The sequence below is a fragment of the Mizuhopecten yessoensis genome, unplaced genomic scaffold (genome assembly GCF_002113885.1).
Source record: "Mizuhopecten yessoensis strain PY_sf001 unplaced genomic scaffold, ASM211388v2 scaffold11117, whole genome shotgun sequence".
Taxonomy (NCBI): domain Eukaryota; kingdom Metazoa; phylum Mollusca; class Bivalvia; order Pectinida; family Pectinidae; genus Mizuhopecten; species Mizuhopecten yessoensis.
Window position 1 is genome coordinate 1,093,204 of NW_018408888.1, and position 23,926 is coordinate 1,117,129.

General features: G+C 36.6%; 1 protein-coding gene across 3 annotated transcripts in view; it reads left to right on the forward strand.

The window, feature by feature from the left end:
* The window catches only part of LOC110466099 (serine/threonine-protein kinase PLK1-like), a 52,938-nt gene that overhangs the window by 19,692 nt on the left and 9,320 nt on the right, over positions 1-23,926 (forward strand). For all 3 annotated transcript variants that reach the window (XM_021522406.1, XM_021522404.1, XM_021522405.1), the window contains exons 3-8: positions 8,965-9,072; positions 15,179-15,295; positions 19,224-19,441; positions 19,662-19,757; positions 20,110-20,385; positions 23,698-23,809. In XM_021522406.1, coding sequence (XP_021378081.1) covers positions 8,965-9,072; positions 15,179-15,295; positions 19,224-19,441; positions 19,662-19,757; positions 20,110-20,385; positions 23,698-23,809 — 927 coding nt within the window. The remainder of the gene's footprint in view (positions 1-8,964; positions 9,073-15,178; positions 15,296-19,223; positions 19,442-19,661; positions 19,758-20,109; positions 20,386-23,697; positions 23,810-23,926) is intronic.

A 23,926-nucleotide genomic window follows, 5' to 3' on the forward strand; every position in this document is an offset into this window, starting at 1 on the left:
GGGATACACATCTTATTGTTCAGAAAAAGATAATAAAGGAAAGGAAAACAATGTGTTTATTTTATCATTTACTATTGCGACATTGTCTTTTTTTTTAATAAGCCACAATGGCTGAATGCATACTATCGTTTTCAAACATTGTGGGTATCTGAGCTTGAGCCTAAACTGTACAACGTTATTGCATTTATTTGATACGTATGTTTGTAGTATATTGCATTACGCATGTGAAGTATGGGGATCTACGAAAGGTACGGATATTGAGAGGTTACACCTACACTTTTGTAAGAAGATTTTAAAAGTTAAGAAGTCGACTTGCAACGCAATGGTTTATTTTGAATTAGGTCGACATCCTTTGGAAAATATAAGAAAATTCAGAATGATAAAATATTGGTTAAAACTAATGGATTCGAAAAATTGTATTTTGCAAACTGCGTATTCCTTTTTAAGTAGTAGCAATACAGGCAATTGCTTTAACTGGGTTAAGTATGTCAAACATTGTCTTTTTTCTCTCGGATTCGCAGATGTATGGACAAATTATTATTCATATAACCATAAAAGTATTTTGTACATGATAAAGCAAAGAATATTTGATCAAAGTCAACAATATCTGAGAGGGCTATTAGAAACCTCACCTAAATGTATTTTATATAAGCACTTAGCAAATCACCATACTCTTCAATACTATTTGACAAAGTATATTCCAATGAAATACCGGATCTGTTTATCTAAACTTCGTCTTTCTGCACATAATTTAGCTATTGAGACTGGTAGATACAATAACATAACGAGAGAACAAAGACACTGTATGAGCTGCATTTCAGATATTGAAGACGAATATCATTTTATTTTAATATGTAACAATTTTCATATTCTGAGAGTAAAATACATAAAACCATATTACTGGCGAAATCCTTCAATGTTTAAACTTGTACAGTTACTAAGTGCTGATAATNCTGTGTTTGCGAGTGTCAAGGTTCCCAGTTCACATGTCATTCATATTGAATACGGACTTTTCCATAAAGTAGAACAGCGGAAATGCCTGTTTCAAAGCAGACAACATCATTGTTAAACCTAAAATATCATAGATATAATTACTTGTCGAGCTAACACTTGTAATGAGCTTGTATGTCTTTCTCACGCGATTCCCATGACAGTCTGCAATCGGACTACATGTAACTAAAGTAGTAGGTACTTGTCGACAAACTGTTGATGATCACGACCAGTAAAGATTATCTCAATTAGTGCCGCTTTAGATGTTTGTTTCGACCTCCATTTCCTCACATTACACCTGTACTGAGAGATAAGTCAGTAATCAACTGTACAGACAGGGTGTCGTTACCGTAACCGATCAGGGCAGGAAATGGTGGGAGTCTTCTACTGTTTGATTTAACTGAGTCTCTGATAATTGGTTTGTTCTTTTTCTATATCAGTTAGATTACGGTTAGTATTGAAGTGAGTGGATAAAGACTCAGAACTGGAAAAACTGCCAAAAAATAGTCAATGTAGGTGTATTGTTGAGAAATCTTGAAATACCGAATCGGTGACTCTTAATCGTAGCTAAACCGCTTATGGAGGCGAACTAAGTACTGTTATTTAGTTTCGTACTTTTCTGTATAATGGAATGTTACATCATATTAAATTTTCTCACAGTGTATTTCTTAAGCAATTTTGCCTGTGTCAGAGGAGTATTCTTATAATCTGCTCTCACTAAGCGGATAAATTTGGACGGGGTTCGCCTTGTACATAAACATTGACGAAGGGTACAAGTGCTCGCCCTTATAATCCGATTGCCGAGTACCTGCTAGTTATCCATGGAGAGAGATAGGACTTTATTTGTGGACGACAGGCTATTGTATACAATGTGTATGAACAAATATTTGAACTGTTAAATAAATATACAAGTGTCATACCCATCCTTTCTACCATTTGTTTTGAGAAAATCATTCTTTACCGGAAGTTATGTACTAGAATCTAGCTTGAAGGGACACTTGTATTGGAAAAGGGTACTTACGAGTCCACCTCAGCAGGTTGAAGGCGTAATTTAGAGTGGATCATCCACCATGTTCTCTTACATTGACTGATTTGGTAACAGATTAACTAGAAATTGCATGCTCCTTGAGTCAAATGTCTTAAACATAAATCAAACAGAACCTCGAATACTTATTAACAGGTCATCAAACACTTTCATGAATGCTTGCAAAAGGAACAGGCATTTCGGAATAAACATGGATTTTTTTAACCATACATTCCAGTGTGGTTTTACGTGGGAACTAAATAAACATCATTCAGGTTTAAAAGTTTATTTATACACTCACGTCGTCAGGTGTTCAATTGTGTGGTTTATGACGTAATTACCGCTCAGGTAAGACATCGTTTGTTGATTAATCATCTCAGCCCTTCTCCTGAAACCCCCTTTTTTCCCCCCAAGTGATTAGCCATGCAAGTACACTTGTACACGTGTATAGTCATGGTTTCGTTATATTCGACAGACAAATATCGGAGTAGTAAGGCAATATAACGTTCAGCGACATTATATATCCTTTTTTTTGTATCGGGTTTAAATGGAAAATGTGTCTTCACAGATCAGTCCCCTGCTGTACATGTTTTAAATGTCAGGAGAAATCTAATTAAATGGCTAGGAGATGAAACAGAAGCCAACTACTTCCGACTTAATCTGTCTTGTCACTTTCGGTAACACATCATAATCTTGGACATAAACCTGGCCCAAACATGCTTCCCTCCAAACACCAGGATGATCTTGATCCTTTGCCGACACCTAAGCGGGCCTAATCAAAGTGGAACTCGTAAGCGGCCTTATCTAACGCATGGTAATCAACCTGGGTAGCATTGTGACGAGATAGCATACCTCCGATATCTAAACTTCTAATCATGTTAATATTCCACGTACCACCTCATGCACGGCCAGCGAAGAATGGACGTTCGGAGGAGCATACACCTGCGATATCATGATATATCATTGGTTCTCATGTCTTGAATTCTCAATCAAGAATTAAATATCGTAGATCTGAAAATCGTTGACCTGGGCAGAAACTTTTGTAAATGCTAGTTCCACAAAGTTCATTCACTTCGATTGACTGGAATCAACTTCGGTGGTCGTTACTGTCATTTGTTCAGACAAGTTTTAGGGGATTTAATATAATGAAGAAAAAACACAAACGTTGCAAAATTGTCTCTCGTTCTATTATATCAGTCATGTAACATGTCATTGCAAAATTATTTATTCTTCTTCTTGGGAAATTAATTCAGGGTAGAACAAAACAGGCAACCGTGATTTGTACCTGGTTTTGAAAATGTATTTTTCAGGAATTTAGCTTCGAGAAATAGGAAGACACACTGAAACTTAGTTTATGGATGTGAATTTTAATTTTATTACCGGAAAAGTTTGCAATGGTCCTTTCTAGCAGCAACAAGGCATTTACGATATGCATATTGTAGATACCATTATATGTACGTTAGACTTTCTTCCGCAGTTTTAGTGCACCGACCAGCTTAGTTAGAAACTAGGGCGTTCTCTCTATCAATGTTAGGTTATAAACACTATGTCAAGTCTATATTCTCCGATGTCACGTCATCATGGTAAAGATCTGAGCCCACATTTAAGCTTGTTACGAAATCAGCTTCCGCATCACGATATCGAATCGATACTCACGTGATTTTGTGATTCCAGTTTCATGTACACGTGTTTTCGAAAAAGAGAAGCGTGGCGCCATGTCGCAAATACATAAGGCACATTTATAATCAAATGATGATTGAATGAGGATAAAAGTGGCCAGAGAGTAATATAGTACGATGCCATTGCAAGTTTGTTCGACCTTGTACTGGCGTCATCTGCTTGTCAAATGGCAGTTATGTCAATATGCAATCCCGCTAATGAGCTGTCCAGGGCAACACCATGCAATGTCGCATTGTCATTGAAATAAAATTCACATACATTTGATATTGGAAACTACTTTTAACATTCGATGACACTACAGTCTCAAACACTAAGCATTCGAGGCTTTCTATTGTATGTCTCTTCACTGAGGTTTAGCCTGATGGTGTGTATGTCATTACTAGTCATATTTTACAAGGAATTGTGAGTTACCACTTGTTATGGACTGAGATAGGTCCTTCACTATCAAAGTCTCGTGATGATGTCTAGACGTCAATTGGCCCAGCACTTTCCACAGTCAGGCATGGTCGCGAGGCTGACAGACACGAGATGGATTGTCCGCCATCTTGTGACAGCCCCGGGCAGAGTTTCGTCAGATCTAATTTTAAAAAGATACAGTTTTTTTCTTTCTAGATTCCTGAAATGTCAAATGGTACTTGGCAATGTGAATATTTGAAATATCTCTTTTACCTGTTCGGTATTTTAATGACACCTTTGATGTGTTGTCGTTCACCATGCAAGGTCGAATAAACACCAGCATACAAACAGGCGTTACTTGTAAGTACATTTGCATGGTAAAGTGTCCGCCCGAAGCGTGTGTCGTCTGCTAGCTACCACGACACACGTCTGGGATATTAATGTCTTTATCATTATAACAGGAAGCCCCGGTGGTCAAATGGTGGTCAGTTCGAAAATGCTTGACTAAAATAGCGATGTCTTAGCTACTAACTGTATAGAGACAAAATTTAGAGGAATGTGTATTGGCGGATAGGGACAAATGTCGATAAACACATTAATTCTTGTCACTGATACATGTATTGGTGTATACCTATATATAATTACCTCTCACCTGTGTCGACAACGACTTACCTATACATAGAACTGTATCACAGGTGTTAATATTGACAAAACGACAAACCCATTGAATCCTATTGATTGAACTTGAGAATCAAGTTGTTTATATGGATTATTGCTATTTTATTTTCGATTACTCCTTTTATCTATGGTTACTTGATTCGCCTTAAACATCTTTGGCAAGTATAAATGTGTAAAAATATCATCTTGAACGGGGAAAAAAATGCATAAACCTTTTGAAAGACATTTATTTCACCCTTGAATTCCCTGTGATGTTCGTAGCTTGCGGAAATTGGGTCGAGACCTACCAGACCTTGCATTTATCAAGTACACCTTAAGTTCACGTGACTTTGAATTTAAGATAAATATATGTACACGTCTGACAGAAGATAGAAGTACGACCATTACATGGCTTATAGGGGCTGATGACGTGATGCAGCAGAAAGAAATATGACTTGTATGCATGTGATGTTCACGTTCTATGACCTTATCAACGTCATCTTGAAAAAGAGCAGTACCGAGCAATATTAGACTTCTCGGTGATATCTATCTCCAAAATACGGCAATAAGATTCGTCTGTACGACATATTGGTAGGCTGGAACCTACTGTCTGGAACATGCAAAACCACCTACCCAAGGCCTTAAAAATCTGTGTGAAAAAATCTCCAGTTGAAACGAAACTTTAAAAATGCAGTAATTTTCTTTTGTTTGTGTTGATATTTGTACATTAAAAGAAAACTGATGGCCGTTTTCTCTCATGTATCTCAAGCCTACAGGTCGGTTGATGAAAACCTCCTTTATTTCAAACTTTTAAGTAGAAAGCTAAAATCCTTGAAGTGCTCTCCGGCAGTTTGTTGTATGAAATGTTATTCGTATGAAAAAACCTTCTGCTGAACCCATCTGTTTTCCCAGCAGGTTGTCTTCGGGCTGCAGTATTTTTATAGCAGCGATCCCTCAGTCTCAGGTTACGGTGTCTGGGAGGAGGGGAAGGATTTATATATATTTACATTTTACACGTACTTTGCTCACCCGCGAATGATACATGCATGCACGGTATTATTTACGACTGGCGCAGATTATGGTTTACAAAACCAGAGTGAGACATTTGTTATTTCAATTCTATCCACATGTTCTATATACAGAAGGGTTGAATCAGGCCACTAAAGTGTTCTGATGAAAGTGTTGGAAATATCCAATTTCACCAGAACATCTTTTATTTGAAGACATGACGAAATCAGTTTGTTGTAGCTACTGCTGTTAATGTGACACTTTTTCCTCCGCTTACATCAAGTAGAACTAAACAACTCCCGCTGGGGGTAAATTGGTTCCAGATGAGCGTGTGAAAACTTTTAGGTCGATTCAGTTTTTTTGGTAACTCCTTACAGCATGTTGTAATAGTATGATTATGCAACCTTATCCCTACAGTTGTTTCACCGCCTGTTGTCTCGTGGTCCGTGCTTGTCTCGTGAAAAATTAGGGTTAAAATAGTCCTTAAAGGAATGTCTTCCGAAATCACTTCACAACCCCTTGTGTATGACCTTCATTTAGGGGCGTGGGAAAGCAGTCCTTGTTTGTATTATCATAAAGGTCTCTTCGTCATTTGAAAAACGAATTTTATATTTCATTTACTGCACAAACAGTACCGAGTTGGTGTTAAAAACTTCATACAAAGCATACCAGATAATTTGAGTAAATTATGATATGATCTAGAGGTTATGTATAGGCTATGCAGGACTGTCCCTATTATGCGCGAGAGATCAACAATGTAGAGAAATGTATGTAGAGCGCTAGTTCTATCTGTATTATGCTGAACTCTAGTTCACCACATTAGAACCACTTTGGACTTGTTTAGTGATTAGGTCTGTATTCTAAGGAATACAGGTGGCATTCTCACGATTATCTCGTACTTAGCACAGTATCATTACCGACTGATCCATTCGTAAAAACATATTGGCTTACAACAAAAATGTCTGCTCGAATTCGTACGGTAACGAGTGGGTATGGATAGAGAGTCAAATATTACCAGACTACGATACCTGTCAAATACATTGTTTATTCAAGCGTTCTGTAATTAAAACAAAAAACCAATGAAAAACGTTGTTCTGTGTGGCAACATATGTTTTATCTGCATACCATCTAGATCATTCGGCATTGTTCGTTGACATCTTGTCAAAGGCACATAAAAAATGACACTTATTGAGTATTTTTTTTACATGAAATTGTACATATTGTATTCTGTGTTCCTGAATGAATCGGGCTTCCATTTTTTCCTGGGAACACATCTGCTGAGCAGTCATGTTTTGTTTGATGCTTCATTGAAATTTGTACAGAATTCAAGATGTTCGTTTATTCAAGGCACAGTAATGAATGTTAACTAGAAGATGAAGTGAAACTTCTCGTCAGTACCAACGGGAAAACAGTATAAGACTCGCAGGTTAACATCCAATGTTGTGTCTATTGTTTCTGTTTAAATTCCATAATCATGACTGCTGATTTCAGCGTTTAATTTGAGTCCGGTCCAGACATGGTTCTGTCAGTTCGTTTCCTATCTGTTTGTGTGGCCTGCGACCGAACTGACCCTAGAGTATACCTTTAATGTAAGGTCTGCACGCGACACAAAGATGGCCGCCCGTTTATCTAGGGCCATTGATCCGATGTATTGTTACGGGGACTATTAATTCTCGAAATTGGCATGTACAACATTCCAGTTGCTACTTGAGCTCGATCAGGTGGTGGTCTGGCTAGTCTACATACTTACCTATGCATATTTACAACCCTTGTCTGAAACCAGTCAGGGTTGCAATTAATTAGAAATCGGTTCATCGATTGATGAACGATTGCTGGGTTAAAGTTTCATGATCTATTGAATCGTTCTGGACACGATACTGTTGACGTGATGACAACGGAATGTGGATTCGTTTAGGCGTGATACCCAAACCTCAAATTTTTCACAGTTTCTCAGTTTCTGAAATTTAAAAGTCAAGACAAATTGAATTTAACCCTAAACACTTGAGAAGTAGTTTCCATGTGCCTATCGCCAGTGACGATCTGTGAAGACCGATACCGCTTTTGTTTCCGACAATAATTACTCTTTGAAATCTATGCTCATAAAGGGTTCTAAATTGTGTCCGACTCTTGCCTATGTTATCGGATTCGCGTCCGGCATTTGGGGACCTGTCAATAGCGTTAGTGAGGTTACAAGAAACTCTCACACAGAAGTTTCGGTTGTATCGATAAGTTTTCAATAATTAACATGATCACATGTAATACATTTTGCATAGTTACAAACAGCATAACGTACAACTGCATATGATAAATGTCAAGGTAGTGTAAACTTGTGCGTGTCAGGTTATCTTATCTTCAGTCGTGATCAACCCATTTGGATAGTTTATCAGTATTTATAAAATAATGTATCGCTATATAGATTTGCTGATGAAGATTAAACAGACTGACCCAGTTTTCCATCTATGTGTTTGTTCAGTAGTTGCATCATATGACACCTATTGTTGACATAGTTGTGTGTAGCTGCACTGTTCTGAACCAGCCTTTGTTTTAGAGAGAAGCCTAGCTGGCTATGATGCCACTTATTGTTGACATAGTTGTGTGTAGCTGCACTGTTCTGAACCAGCCTGTGTTTTAGAGGGAAGCCTAGCTGGCTATGATGTCACTTATTAAAGCCATTACAGATAATTGCGATTACACTAGGATTAATTTCTTATCGATTGAAACAACATTCATATAATAAGTCATTGCGTCCAAACCAGATCTCGGGGAAATAACGAAACGTTAGGAGCGTGCGCAGTGCAACGTTTACACAAAACCAAAATATGAAAAACTGATTTTATCTTATCTGTTTGTTTAAACATGAAATGTATTTATATGTTTGTTTATTCCCAACGATAACTAAGAATAGAAACAAATGAATCTCATGTTGATCATGTAATAAACTTGTTTTAGTCTGCAATCACCAATCTCTCTTCGCCTGTATCAAATGCATGGAGTCATGCCAAACTGAAAATAGTAATGCTTTGCGGATAACACGCCAGAGGAGCGTTAAACGAAGCAAATCATTGGGTAATTTCAATAAAATGACATCCTGTTTGAAACGAGAAATATCCCATTAGATATGTCTGATGTTGTTAATGTTCGTATTGGTTTTGACGACTTGTTCATGGCAAGTTATTGATCATTCATGTTTGTTTGTTTATGTTTTTCAGGGTGGATTCGCACGATGCTATGAATTGCTGGATTTAAACACAAATAAAATTTATGCAGGGAAAATTGTTTCCAAAACGAGGATAGCAAAGCCCCACCAAAGACAGAAGGTAATTATCTTATATGGTTTATTGATATCAAACAATCAGCTTCAGCTTCGTGCCTGCTGCCGGAGTCAAGGTAAAGATTTGGAAGTCACATGATATTTGGGATTTGCTAATTTGTGTGCAAATTTATGTCAATAACCTTGTTCAAATGAAAAACAGTAGGGGGTTTAAAGAATAATGGATAGCCATTGTGATGCAAAGAAAAACTACCTCGTCTTTACTTGAACCTTCCAGTGTCAACTGACTCGTTGTGGGTATATTTAAATAAAAAAATATCGGCTTACCACATTCATATCAGTAAAATGATTCACGGACACAGCTATCGTGTCAATATGAACCAAACATCTGCAAAATTAACGTGGAATAAATCTCGCTTTAATTTGATACGGTGAAAGCTTGTAGCCAGGTGCGCAATGTTTTGACCTAGTCTCAGACAGTCTTAATTCTCCCGACATGTTCCCTCGATAACCTCAGGATTAAAACTCCCATATGTAATGTTAATGTAAATTGCTCGTGTTCCTCACTATCTTGCGGCAGTGTTTTGATGCTTCGACATTGTAGAACATTGCGCCAGGTATTGGTTACGAACGAAGGCCGGTAGTTATGTCACAGTGTAACTCCCAGCGCAGGTAAAATAGGGACCACCGGTAACTAGAACCCAAACCTGGTCAGTATGGTCGAGGAATATGAAAACTACTTTATAGCTTGCAATGACCAGTAACTAACTTGTTTAAAAGTATTATCAACTTCACGTTATCTGATTCTTATCGACTAGAAATTCAAAAACTCAAATCTGTTTTAAAATATATGACTTTTAAAAGAACATAAAACCGGAAACATCTCATTAAGCTAACAGAAAATAGGACTGCTAGGTCTGCTGACGCTTTAGAAAAACAGAATAACGTATTTCCGGTCTTCTTTGCCAGTCAGTTAATATCACTACCTTTTCAAATATTGAACAACTTTAGAGAAAATGATTGAGATATAGGGCATGTTAATCAGGGTAGACTCGATCGTCTTTGAGTTTTGGGTATGACTCACGATAGGAAATGGCGAGTTAGACGTGGTCTGTAACCGTGTATAATACCCTTCATAGATTAAAATCGATGGCACGTAAACTGCTTTCTGTATCGAGAAAAAACGCACCAGTTTCACCGTTATTTCAAAAGAAGGTTACTTTTTATATAATATCTGTACGTTATAATTTGCTGAAGAATGGTTTGATAGGATCTAGACTGTACGTCTTGTCAGCGTGTTGTAATGATGAACAAAAGAGGCACGTAGTTCGAGATTGTGTATCTGCTGATAAACCAAATCATCCCTATGCCCCCCTCTGAACTCGTATATATGTTGGCATGTATACAACGTCGATCCTTTAACATTTTCGTACACTCCTTCTACACACTTACACCAGTATACGACACAGGCTACCCAATCTAGATCGATGTCTTTTCTTATTTGTGCCGTTCGGAATCTTCATCTGTATACTTTTACATAGATCAAATAAAATACCGCTGGTCCTATGCCCATAAGTCAATTTCACGTATAACACCACATGTAATTTTGTCCAATTTGTGGTGAATCAACCATGACCATCCAGGCATCCAACAAATCATAAGGGTGTCTTGGACTCGCTCGGCCGTGCTAGACCGGAAATGATAAAATCTTCGCCGGTGATCGAGAATATGTTTTATGAAAAGGAAGTGTCGGGCATTCATAAAATTGCCATCAAGTTTTAAATACAGATAATACAGAGAATCTGTTGGAGCAAGGAAATTAACTCATGGCTTTTTACTCAAAAATCCCAAGAAACGAGACATCTAAGGGAAAGCGCTTATACAATGGCCACCGACCATAGGGAATAGCCATGGGCTTTGGTCATTACGTCCTTGGACAGACATGATAATGAATTTCGTGAACTTTCACCTTAGGGGATGTTTAACACGTGATCTGAGTCATCAGACAGTGTAGTTAACATATCACCTACCCAACCTCCACGGGGGTGCCTCTCTCGATGACGGGAGGTTTCTAACGTCTTCGATTGAGTAATTGGATTGTTTTCATGTCAGGAGCACGTCATGCTAAATTAAACATGTGACAAACGGTGGGAAAACGGGGAAATCTTGTCACAAAACGAATACCTAAACTGTTAGAGTGATTATCTGATGAGATTAAAAGATTGTTTTCCTGAGTAAGAAATGTTAGGTTAGGTGTTTTAGCTATAACGATCAATGATTGTACCGATGACAGTTTTTAATGATTGCTACACCCGGTTAAAGCTTTAATTACAGGTTGAAACTCCTGTATTAGGGTAGATTTACTTGACAAAGCGATATTATCAGAACATGATCAGTTTTGGCCATATCGGAGGAATCTTAACACCCCAGCCTACTGTAAACGTACAGGAGAAACCGTCTCAATATGACAGACAAAACACACACATTTTTGCGACTGCTGTTTTTCTATAGATACAAGTAACTGACACATTTTTTCAACACAAAACGCATTGAACCGACTTTCACTAGATACCCAGATGAATGGTTTGACAGTTTAGGCATTGTTCCGACGTGTAGGACCCAATGCCTTTACCCATTGTGGTCAAGTTTTATGAGCTCAGGACAATCAATGCAATTCATCGTTTCTTCTGTTATATTTCAATTTGTCCCTCAGAGCAAGAGGCCTATTGTTATACGGTACGTCCCGAGTCGGGCGTCCACGGTCTTTATGGCCGTGCCCCTGTACCAAGGACGAGCTCGCCAATAACTACAAAGGTAGAATAATTGTCCGAAACAGTTTAACCCGACGAGACATCGATTTATAGCTAGCCTATGGGGAATAACGGGTATCGTTACCTATTAATTTGACTCGTAGTTTACAGTAGGAAATAAATCAGTGTTTATCTGAAGTAATTTATTTTATGTGGGCTCCGTAAATCGTAGACTAACACAAATGAGCGCTGTGTTTTTCGGTTATAAATGATTCAGTATGAAATATCCTATACCGAAATTTAGATGAAAGGATATGTTGTAATAGGGGTATTACCGATTATAATTTTGGATAAATGAGGACAGTTTTAAAGATTAGCTTGCATTTAATACGGCTGCTACCTGCTGAACGATCCTAGTATTATAACCAGACATATGAAATTAAGTACTAAAAGAAGTCGGTCTTTGTAGGCTGTTGTGATGGTTTAATGATATTTCTAAAGAACACAAATTATTGAAATGTGATTAGTGAATTGCCGCTTTCCAACTAAAGCGGATTACATTTGACGTCAGAATGTGGGCTAAAGTCGGCGGGTACCTGTTACACTAAAGGAGGTTAGCCATGAGTGTGCTTTAAACTGTTATAAAGGTATACAAAAATTGCGAACGAAAACACGTTCATTTGCATTTTATTTGTTATGAATCCTTTTTTTTAATAAAATGTAAATTCGTTTGTCCATTGAACTAGGGAAGGTTAGCACGAACATGCTGTAAACAATAGCCGAGACACTTCTATTTGTATCCGAGAAGATTAAAACTAGTTTTGAAATTGATCACATAATTGCTCGTCTCATGCATTTTCCGAGTGATGGAAATAGACAGATGCAAATTGCATAACTGACACATAACAATGCAGATAATGTAAATACTTATATTATGTAGGACGTTCAGGTATTATATACATTGTGTCAACATCTGATTACGTTCAATGTCAATAGTAAGATATGATAACACATCTGTCTTGTTTAAAAAAAACTCGTATTTTATCTGTTCCACGCCAGACATTAGACTTATTATGCATACTCTTCGATATATAAAATGACAGATGCATATTAAATTATGATTGATGATATACCAATTCGAAAACATGTCAGAAAATAGAATTTTAAGATCGCATTTCACCGATATACACTGGCTAAAAACCGACAACGTTTAGTGTATCACCACAACGCTGTTAAAGTATTTCAGACCATATGTTATGTATGCTAAAATAAATAAGCTAATTTAAACACGACTGTTTCAAGTCGTGTATAACTGACACACGTCAACAGAGATTAAAGCGTGTGATATGTAATTATTTCTTTACTTAGATAAGGAGATGGAAAGAACTCGAAAAGAAAAAAGCGTCTTAAAAGTCTTTGTGTACGCTAGCCTATTCACTCGGGAAAATGATCACTGGCACAAAACGGATACGCCACTTAGTAGTCTTGAGTCACATTTGTGCCAAACGTCCAAATGGTTTTGGTCTCCTTTATCTCAATGTGTGTCGAATTTAGCAGCATAACTCACCACGACCATTGAAAGGGTTGTCTCCAGAAAAGAAACTTGTAAAGAGTTAATAGAAACACTGAATCTATTTCGTCCTTTTGTCATTTCAAAGAGTAAACGTTTATGTTTTCTTGGTCAAAGAACTCCATTGTGAGTCTGTGTACAACATGCAGACGTTTCTATGGTGTTCACGCTTCACTAGTTATAACAGGTAAACACACATGTTAATGCTTCTGTTGCGTCCATAGACAAAGGACACTGAAACTTACACGTAATGTAAAGCTACAAGCTTCTCACTTTAATACATTTAAATGGATTTATAGGTAATGTAAGAAATTAAATCTGGTATTGAGATGATGTCATCAGACTCAAATCCTGAAAAGAAAGAGGCTCAAATACAGTTCTTCAATTTCTTTAATGGGTTATGTTAAGATCTCACGATATTAATGACGTTATAAACCGCAATAAGCAGTGAGCTGTTGATAAACGATAGATAAAATAGTACCCATATCCGCCCGTTCCCGTTAGTGTAACCATTAGATAATCAAAATTATTGATGTGACTGTACCGGAAGTCGCCTTATCGACCAGCTCACAAATTTGTCTACCACGAATGAAAAGTACCTTTCGGAATAAAGTAAAACATACCATTGTAATTATTTCTATATCATCGCTTAGTTTTAATGTTTTACGGTGCTGTGATCAAAGAACGGCGGACATGTTGAACGACATGTTCACGTGACCAAAAGGCGGAGTGGTATCAGCGTGTATTGTGATCTGAATCGATAGTGATAGCTCGGAGTGTAGTGCCCCGTGTCCTGTCGTGTATTTATATTGTCCCGTCTTGTGCAATGTTATGACCAGCAAACTCCATATTCCATATAAATAGCCTTACGTCGTAGCTGTGTATTGTTCTCGACGATTACCTGTACAATCTGTAACCTATTCCAGTGGCAATTAAGATAATTACAGGTATGGTGCTCATCAGGTTTATGGATTTAGACGTCTCGACTTTAAATAAAGATTATATACCAGTGTGTTGTGTCGCCCAGAGAGAGAGAGAGAGGTGGGGGGAGGGCCATAACTTTTCTGAAGGTAGAGGTCTATAGGTGCAGAAAGCTGCATGTTTTATTAGACGGTAAAAGGATTTTACGTTTAGAAATCTCAGATTACTTGTCAGACTAGCGATAGTACAAAGAGAGAGTGATATATTGATGTTATGGACAGGTAATTATATAGGACAATCGGGCCATGTCCTTTCATACCTGCTTGTCTGGTTGAATTTCAACCGATTGAGATCGAATGACATTTTGTTTGTCTTTGACATGTAAAATAAACCCAGACAGATTAATTTAGGGGTGGTTAAATAATAATATAAAACATTCAGAACCCCTCGACTATTATTGAAGTACATGTACACTGCGATTTATTTGAAAGGAAATATCCCTTAAGGAAAATGAAAATAAATGGCAAATAGAATTATGCATAATTGCATTTTTTTTTATCAAACCTTGTCGACATTAGACAACTTGTACACGATTGGTCTTTGTAGCTCACTTCAACACAAGGATTGTATAAAATACAAACATCCTGAATCATATTCCTCAATAAAACGATCATGTATATGCCCATAAATCGAACGAAACAGCCATTTGGTCGACATAAACGGTTTCTGTCTAGGTCAGGCAATCTATCATAGAAGGAAATTGTCGGCCATGACAGTTCGTACACAAAGGCACCTGGGCTTGCCATATATATATCGATAATGGCTACGAGAAAAATTTATTGACGGGTTCCGATTCACGTCTCCTATCACTTATGAAGTAGTTGCTTATATTTATTTTTGTTTTATTTCAGATCATTCGAGAGGTCGAACTACAGAGGAACATGAAGCACAGGAACGTCGTAGAATTCCATAGCTTCTTTGAAGACGATGAATTTGTGTACCTGGTGCTTGAAAACTGCAGTAGAAAGGTCAGCAGAGTTCAATCCCTCTTGTCTATAAACATGTCCGAGTAAACCACTGTGAGCGCTATTTCGTGTACAGTATAATAGCTTATCTGTTTAATGGGAAAAACAATGTAAGACATGTCGTGCCTACAATAACAAAAGTTAGACACAAAACAACAAGAGTAGGTTATATAATCAAGAATCATCATGATATATCAAACAGCAAAAAACAAAAAACATACATTTGACATTTCTTACAAGATGTCCAGATTTAAAATAGTTTGTTCACTTGTGCGTAAAGATGTGTAAAACTTTTGACAGCTGGTTACAACTGATCCGATTTGAAACCAGAAATATTCATATTTTTTATGGAAATATCGGATTATGTCACATTTTGAAAACGTGGCATTGCAATCTGATTCAATCGTAATTGCCCAAGGTAGCAGAAGGCAGGCGACTTCGTCAGCATTATTCAACAGTTAGAGAATAACAACTTTTATGTTACATATCTAAAATAGTTGAAATAGTGAGAGTAACCAAACCAACTCTCGTATACATGTTTATATGTTATTAAGGTCAAAGAAGGGAATAGGAATATATTACAATTTGCGATACACGACACCGGAAGTGTCGCATCAACTTGTCCAAATACCTTTTCCACGTGAGGCCTGAGGTTATATGATAACATTAAAAGAAAAGAACTCGAAACATTTTTTTCACGCATAACAAATTCGGGTAAAATGATACATAAACAGGGAAGGTTTGTGTGGTAAGAGACAGTTCAGATAAAAAAAAGATCGGCGGTTGAGGACATCGGGTTTGATATCATGTCCCAACTTATGCACATGATTGCATATTAACAGCTGCCAAATAAACGTACACCGCGTTGACGGATCGCCTATTTCTATGTCAAACTTCCCCTAGGATTAAATAATTAAGCATTCACTGATGCGAGGATCCTAATTTTATTATAAATTCATCTTTGAGAAAATCTGTTTACAGTTCAGAACAGAATATGTTTGTTTGAATTGTAATTATGACCTTCTTAAGTGACTTTCACGTCAGAAATGTTCCCACGGGGGTTGTGCCCCGATCGCGTGTGTATGTACTGTAAGTCGTATTGACTATGATGTTTTGTTTGTTTCCATTTTTTTTAAAAGAAACTGATATTGCCACACATAGGACATGACCTTGCTTACACTTATTGGGACGGCTCATTAACACTAGGAAGCACTGTGTTTAGTGGCAGTTTATGGGGCGACTTATCAAGATGTAAAAAATAGTTGGGGACACCTTGCTATAAGGAACATAAAATGTCAGGTGTTTGTTTTTTAAAATGTGTAAGCCGAACTCCGCATTCGCACCTGTTGATTCTTCTATTCACCCTGTGCTTTTACCTGGCGATGTCTTGATCATGTTGTAAATAACGATTATCGATTTTACCTAACCAGTATATTATATAGCCAGCAATGAGACGAAAGGTCCTTGTCTGCCTATACGCAGCATTTATTAATTCTGGTATACTTAAGAACTGTTGACAACTCGCTGCTTATCTAAAACAAATGTCAATAAACGCTGTTGAATTACATAACTATGTACACATGAACATCCAATCCATGCAATATTTTCGGAGATTAAATCACTGTGAAATATTCTATTGAGAGATTGATACTTGAATAACTTTCAAACGTGTAAGATGGCGATAAGGCAATTTCAAGTACTCCCTTGATATAATTGGCAATGTTTTATTATGATAGGTAGACAAGCTAACGGTGTCATTGTTCGTAACAAGCAAACATTAATACGGAGCCCCAAGTAATTAATTAAGAGCACACAACCATATATAGACGGTATGATGAAAATAAGTCTAATAGGATTTGTATTTTGTTTGGCAGATAACAATACGAAAACCTCTCTTCCATGTCTTCATTTAAAGCGGCACAGTTGTGACATTAAAGACGCATAATATATAGTAAATCGGATTCTTTATCAGAAGGAAACCGTTACACTTCAACGGATTTCAATAGGGTCACAAAAAATATCAAAGCTTGTTAATGACACGTTTCCTTTCCTTCGTTAATGATCAAATACTTCTGGTTTGTCTCTTAGTTGTAGATTATTACAAATTATGTGTCAGAATTCTTGAACTATCGTTTATAGATTGAACATTTATGTGACGTGAATGATGAATGTGTCATAATCACAGCGACAAAATTAAATTTTAATCTTTATTTTCTATCAATGAAGTATTTGTAATCACTTTATAGAATTTGATATGAAGATTGGCTAATGTTCAATTTCACACTACTGATCAGCTGAATTAAAATGTTTCCAATGAAGAAAGCCAAGTTATATATTAGTACAGCTGGCGTGTACGTGATGTGAACTGACTTCAGTTTTGAAAACCAAAAACTTGCACTCATAGGGTTCTTTTTGTTTGGTTTTCTATTTCATCCATCAAATTAAGATCATACTTATAAGTAGAATACTTCAGTACAATCATGCTCTAAATTGTGATACAGACATAGTCTTTCATACTTAGGGAAAGAAATATTCAAACTATTGAATTGAAGCAACAGGCTTGTCATATCCTAGTGCTCAGTCATAGTGCTGCACAATCTAAAGCTATAAAATAGTTTTGAAACTGAAATTTAAATCCAATCTGTCTTACACTATATCTCTAACGTCACTTCTAAATACACGGAAACAGACATTAATCGTACACAATTTATGCATAAATATTCATATTTTATCAATTCGTTTTACAAGGTTAAAGAGGGCGGTAAACAGGATACTAAATTGCGATAAATATGATTTTTTTTTTTACCAAGGAAATTATTTTTCATATGGAACCCATGCTTCACCCTTGTAAAACCTAGGTCGGCCATGATTAAATGTCGATAGTGGCAATTAAATTTGAAGTCGATGGGGCGAGGGACTTAAACTTGTATGTCTAGGTCTTTTTGTATGATAACGGTTATCTGTAGAAGGTTGGTATTCCGCAGAGCCTATCTCGTCCGGTCGGTGTTTAGTACGACCAGATATGACTACTCATGACTATGCATCACGTTAACGCTTACCTGACGAGTCAGCAAACATCTCCTGGCTTCTAGAGTGGACTTGTAAATGTAGCTTATCATAATTTTGTTGTAAGTCCATGGCAATGTTTGACAGACGAACAAAGACAATAAAGAAAATATACTCTCGACATGCCCGGCTCATGATAACATGTGATATACTGCATATGATCGAGAGATCATAAACTGTTATTGATAGTGTGAAGTTAAACGTGTCTAGTTTCTATTCATAGACTTTTCGAACGTTACACTGAAAGAAATATCTATATATTTTGACATAGCTTCCACTTTGGCTGCAAATTAGGATCCCAATACACGTCAGTTTCATGATAGTTTAGGATAGATGCACCCTTACTTTGTATAACGTGTAATATTTAATGAAGTTTTATGTGGCGTCGGAAGAACAAGTCGAGAGTTCCTTGGACCCCGATAAGAGTAGAAACGAATCGCGATGTATGCCACTTAGCAGTAATATGATGCCATCCTTATCTCCAGCACGGATTCGCTACCGTTGCCAATCAAAGCCATCCACCTTCCGTTTGGGTCGCCTATGACATCCATACAAAACTGATGTTCATCTTTATGCAGTTGTTTATGCGTTCTGTGAAAACAAACCAACAGTCAAAATGTTTATAATCGGCCACTTGTAATTAGGATACTGAGATGCATGTATGTAATAAACGAAATAAAAATGTCTGATTCCCCGTCATTACCGATCATTATATCTCCTATATATTTTCGACGAGGTCCGCAGAAGTTATCTAAACCTATTTTGAAAACTGAATATAGAACAAGTTTGCCTTTACTTAAAATGAAATTTGAGCTCTTTCCGATTGGTAGGTAATGTAAACGTTTCTATGTCGTTGCTCTTTCAGTCGCTTGTGCACATGCTCAAACACCGGAAGATGCTCACAGAAATCGAAGTTCGGTACTACATGCGTCAGCTGGTAGAGGGCGTCAAATACATCCACAGTCACAACGTCATACACAGGGACCTCAAGCTCGGAAACATGCTCCTCAACGAGGACATGGAACTCAAGATAGCTGACTTTGGACTAGCCACAAAGATCGGCTACGAAGGAGAAAAGAAAATGTAGGTCACTTCTAATAAAATGGACCACTAAATTGATAAATAAGAAATTTTCAAAATAGCACTCTGCTTAATCATCTCGACCAAACTGCTAAATTTGTATGAAACAATAAATTATACTCCATTTTGCAACATGTTTGTAACTTTTCTATTCATGAAAGTATCATTTATATGTGCAATCTCGGCGAATTAGAATTTTATGTTTCGTTATATTTTTTGGCAGGACGGTATGCGGTACACCAAATTATATTGCACCTGAAGTACTTCAGAAACGAGGTCACAGTTACGAAGCCGATGTATGGGCTCTCGGATGTGTAATGTAAGTTTTATGGTTATGCGATATTTTCACTGTCAGGTCTTCAATTTTGTACAGAAGACAGTCAAATAACAAAGCTGACTAGCTACAGGCTCTAAAAAGGCTGTATAATGTAAACTTATGGAGTAGATGAATCTTACAGATAACAATCATGACGCCTTTGGAATCATTTGAAGATTATTACAGAACGGGGTTTTACAGACAACACGCGCTACACACATTAATTGTGATCTGCACTTGAACCAGGCAAGTGTTAATATTATATAGAGGTCTAGTTTTGTTCTTGTGTGTTTGCCCTTTATTTTTTATCTATCTTATAGTTTTTACTTTCACAACAATAATATTTCTTCAACAGGTATGCCTTATTGGTAGGACGTCCACCATTTGAGACGTCAACGCTAAAAGAAACATACGTCAGAATCACCGGAAATTCTTACGTATTGCCGAACACAATATCCGGTCCTGCCAAAAATCTAATCCAAAAGTGTCTCACGCCGGAACCAGAACTCCGTCCCAGTCTAGACCAGTTTCTGGCAGACGATTTCTTTACTTCCGGATACCTGCCAAAGACGTTGCCTTCCTCATGTTGCAATGCGGTACCGAAATTCCCAGTGTACACAAAATTTAACAGGTAATTATTTCGTGACAACATTTCAATATGCATGGAATGTTAATATAGTCATTTCAGGGAAGAAGACATCTGGGCACGGTGGTAAATTCTATCAAAATGAAGGATTTAACGATAAAATTTACATTTAAAAGTTATTAGATTATTTGATAATTTCCCTATTGACCTAAGTTTCATGAGAAAGTTCTTGACTCCAAGGAAACTTTTCTCAAAATGATAGGATTGTTGACATTCCTTAAATATTTAGGGAAGAAAATAAAAGAGAAAAATAGACCATGTTTTTTGTTTGAGATTAAAGCACATAGTAATTTCCTGTCAAAGTGGTGTCGAGGTTATAATTGCTTTCTCAATCTGCTTGTGGAACAGAAGCTTTAAATTCTGAATACCGATACATACTTAATAATATGATATATATATAATAACAAATAATTATAGTCAACCCTGCAAGAGAGACTACTTCTATTAAAAGACCTGTCATGTTGAAGACCACTTTTAAAGCGACGAATTGCAATTATTTCATGTCATCTGAACTCTGATTAAAATGCATTCAGCGAAAGACCATTTAATGCACTTCCATACGGTCGTATATGAACTCTGATTATCAAATAATTCGTTAAATGATGATAGTCAAACAAAATGTGTTTTTTTTCGACAAAAAGTTTGATTTAAGATTTTACGTTATATTAACCAAGAGTCATGACTGATTGATGGATTGAAGTTAAAATAATTAACCAAAAATAGTCATTTTCATACATTAAGACATTTAATTAAAGCGTAACGTTAAACCATATATATATAAACTACATACAAAGACAACCGTATAATCTGATGGTTTATGTACGAACCAAAATGTCAGCATACTCCACATACCGCGGTAAACACATAATAGGAATAATCCGTTTGTAAACTGATAAGCAGATTAATCGGATCAACTATTGCCACCTTAGCCGTCAGAGGAATTACCTGTTGAATATACGAATTTACCTAGCAAAAATAAAAAGCGAAAGTCGTTTCTTTCCTGAGGCAGTGCCCAAAATATTCACCAGCAACACAGTAAATGTCTTGTTTTGAATAGAGATTATATTTATATGCATATGTCAATTTAACTTTAAATGTCCTCGGAATGTTTCTAATCGTTCGTGTTTGATATTCTCCAAGACCCAGTGTACTTATGTCAAGGTCATTTACTTAATCCTTGGTCGAATTTCATAAGTTGAAAAGAAAATAAGATGTTAATACAATTTATTGGCGTGTGAAAAATACCCATGGTGGTCCAACATATTTGGTATGAACTAAATGTTAATTCTTGTCAACCATTAGACATTTGGAATCTTTCTGTTAAGTATGGTATCAAATATTACCTGTTTCTAACTATATCCTAATTATCAACAGGTATGTAGGTAATGTGTAAGGTAGATTCTCCTTATCATACGCTCAATTGTTCGATCGAAATATATGTATCTATAAAATAGCAGGTTTGTAGATTATTGTACCACAATAGATATACACAGATAAAGTGGGGCTGCCAGAGGTATGTCAGGCATTGTATAGCGTGGGATTCTACCTTAAATTGTTAGCATACCTTGATATAGGTATATATCGCGTGGGCTAATACTAAGCACACACTTATCATTTGCTTTAGAAATGTATTCGTCATACTTGTAAATAATTATTCTATAAGCTATGTGTATTACTACATACTTGGGTACATTATTAGATTTGTTGATTCAATACCGTACGCACACTTTTCGTTGCCAATTTAAAAGATGAATACTGTACTGATATTAGTCATACAGCACATTTTGTACACTGCCATTTCCTTTGGTTTATAATACGGTGCGGAAAGGTTGTGTTATGACATTAACTTAATAATCTTTTTAGGTAATGGGTTTAAAGCATTCGACAGTATATATATATATATTTAAAAAAAGTTTGAACCTTTTAAGTGTTTTAAATTAGTCATGGATCCCTGAATTCTTGGTAGGCCTACTAAATCATCCTACACAGTATACCGTACCTGCTACTATTTCTTCGCAGGATAGTTTACCGCATGTGTTGTATGTTAAGACTTGTGAACATGAAGGTGAGACTAAGTCTCAGTCTGTATTTAGAGAGATAGACAACTATCCCTTGCGATCCGATCGATATTAAACCTTCAAACCAGATTAGCAGTATAGGAGAAAAACTATCCCAGACAAATATAACGAGGAAACAGATTATTAAAAAGGCTGATAGTAAAGATTCTTAAAAGCAGATATTACCAGTATAGTGTTATAACGTTGACATCACTGAGGGACGGGACACATTAATACTAGTCCTAATACAGAATTGTTAATATCATTTGCCAAGCACCTGTGGCTGACTTTTACCGATTAAAATCACGGCACGTGCTAACTTCACTGACCTCAGCTTCCGCAGCTGCATGTACCTAACGACACGTGACCAGAAATATAATTTTAGGCCATAAGTAAAGTCATTTCATATTAACTTGTGTATATATTCAACAAGCACCATCTGTTTCTATTACCTGAATATCACAAGAATGAAGTTTAGCTCTCTTCACAGGGAAATAATTTATTCATCAATATTAAACCACTCCAGTTGATGAAATATTCAGTGATCGCAATGAGAGACTTGTCATTATCGGCAGGTGTCCAGAGTGTGGATATATGTGTGGTATATCATAAATAACGTGCATTCCGCTACCTGTAGGCGGTGGTGTTGTCTTTGTTCCAAACAATGTACCTTGCTGGACAATTTTTACCTGTTCGGTATTAGCACACGTGACCGATTGATAGAGATTGCAATTGACGGCTAACAATAGTATACGAGAGGGTATATGTCGGAAACAAGGAAGTCAGAGACATACAGAATATAAAACGTACATGTTCGTCCATCTTCCTATTGAATAAAAAAAACTGTCATATAACTCAACAGTGTACAAAACCCGATACTCAACTTCTAATACAACGGGTAAAACACCCCCCGATATTACAAGAGGTGACGCGAATATCGATATACACACCATCAATGAAGTTCTAGTGAATAGTGATGTATACAAATGGAAAATGAGAAAATATATTCTTTACGTGCATTTGGGTTTCCCAATATACAAGTCCAATTGACTGTTTATGGCTCAATCAAAATTAAAACCGCCTTCCTGCAGATATAGTTTATCTTGTCTATTCTGTCCTGTAAATTTATGCTTTTGACTTCTTTCTTATTAAACCCGCCTTTCTGCAAATATATATGTACCATTTGTTCCAAAACTGTAGGGAATGTTCCATCGTTCTATTATGTTGATTCCTTTTTCAGACCTAAATCCTATGCAGTTCCAGACAAACAAGATCCTATAGAAAGAGTCACGTCCCCTTTTAGAAAGGTAGAAATCACTGCAAGATCCGACAAAAGTGATAAGACATCGGAGGTAACTATCATTTGATATCATTGTTCACATTATTCTTAATATGCCATATCACACTTGGTTTTCCGAATGTTCTTTAAAATGTGAGATATGTGGGGAAATGTAAACCCTATAGGAAAA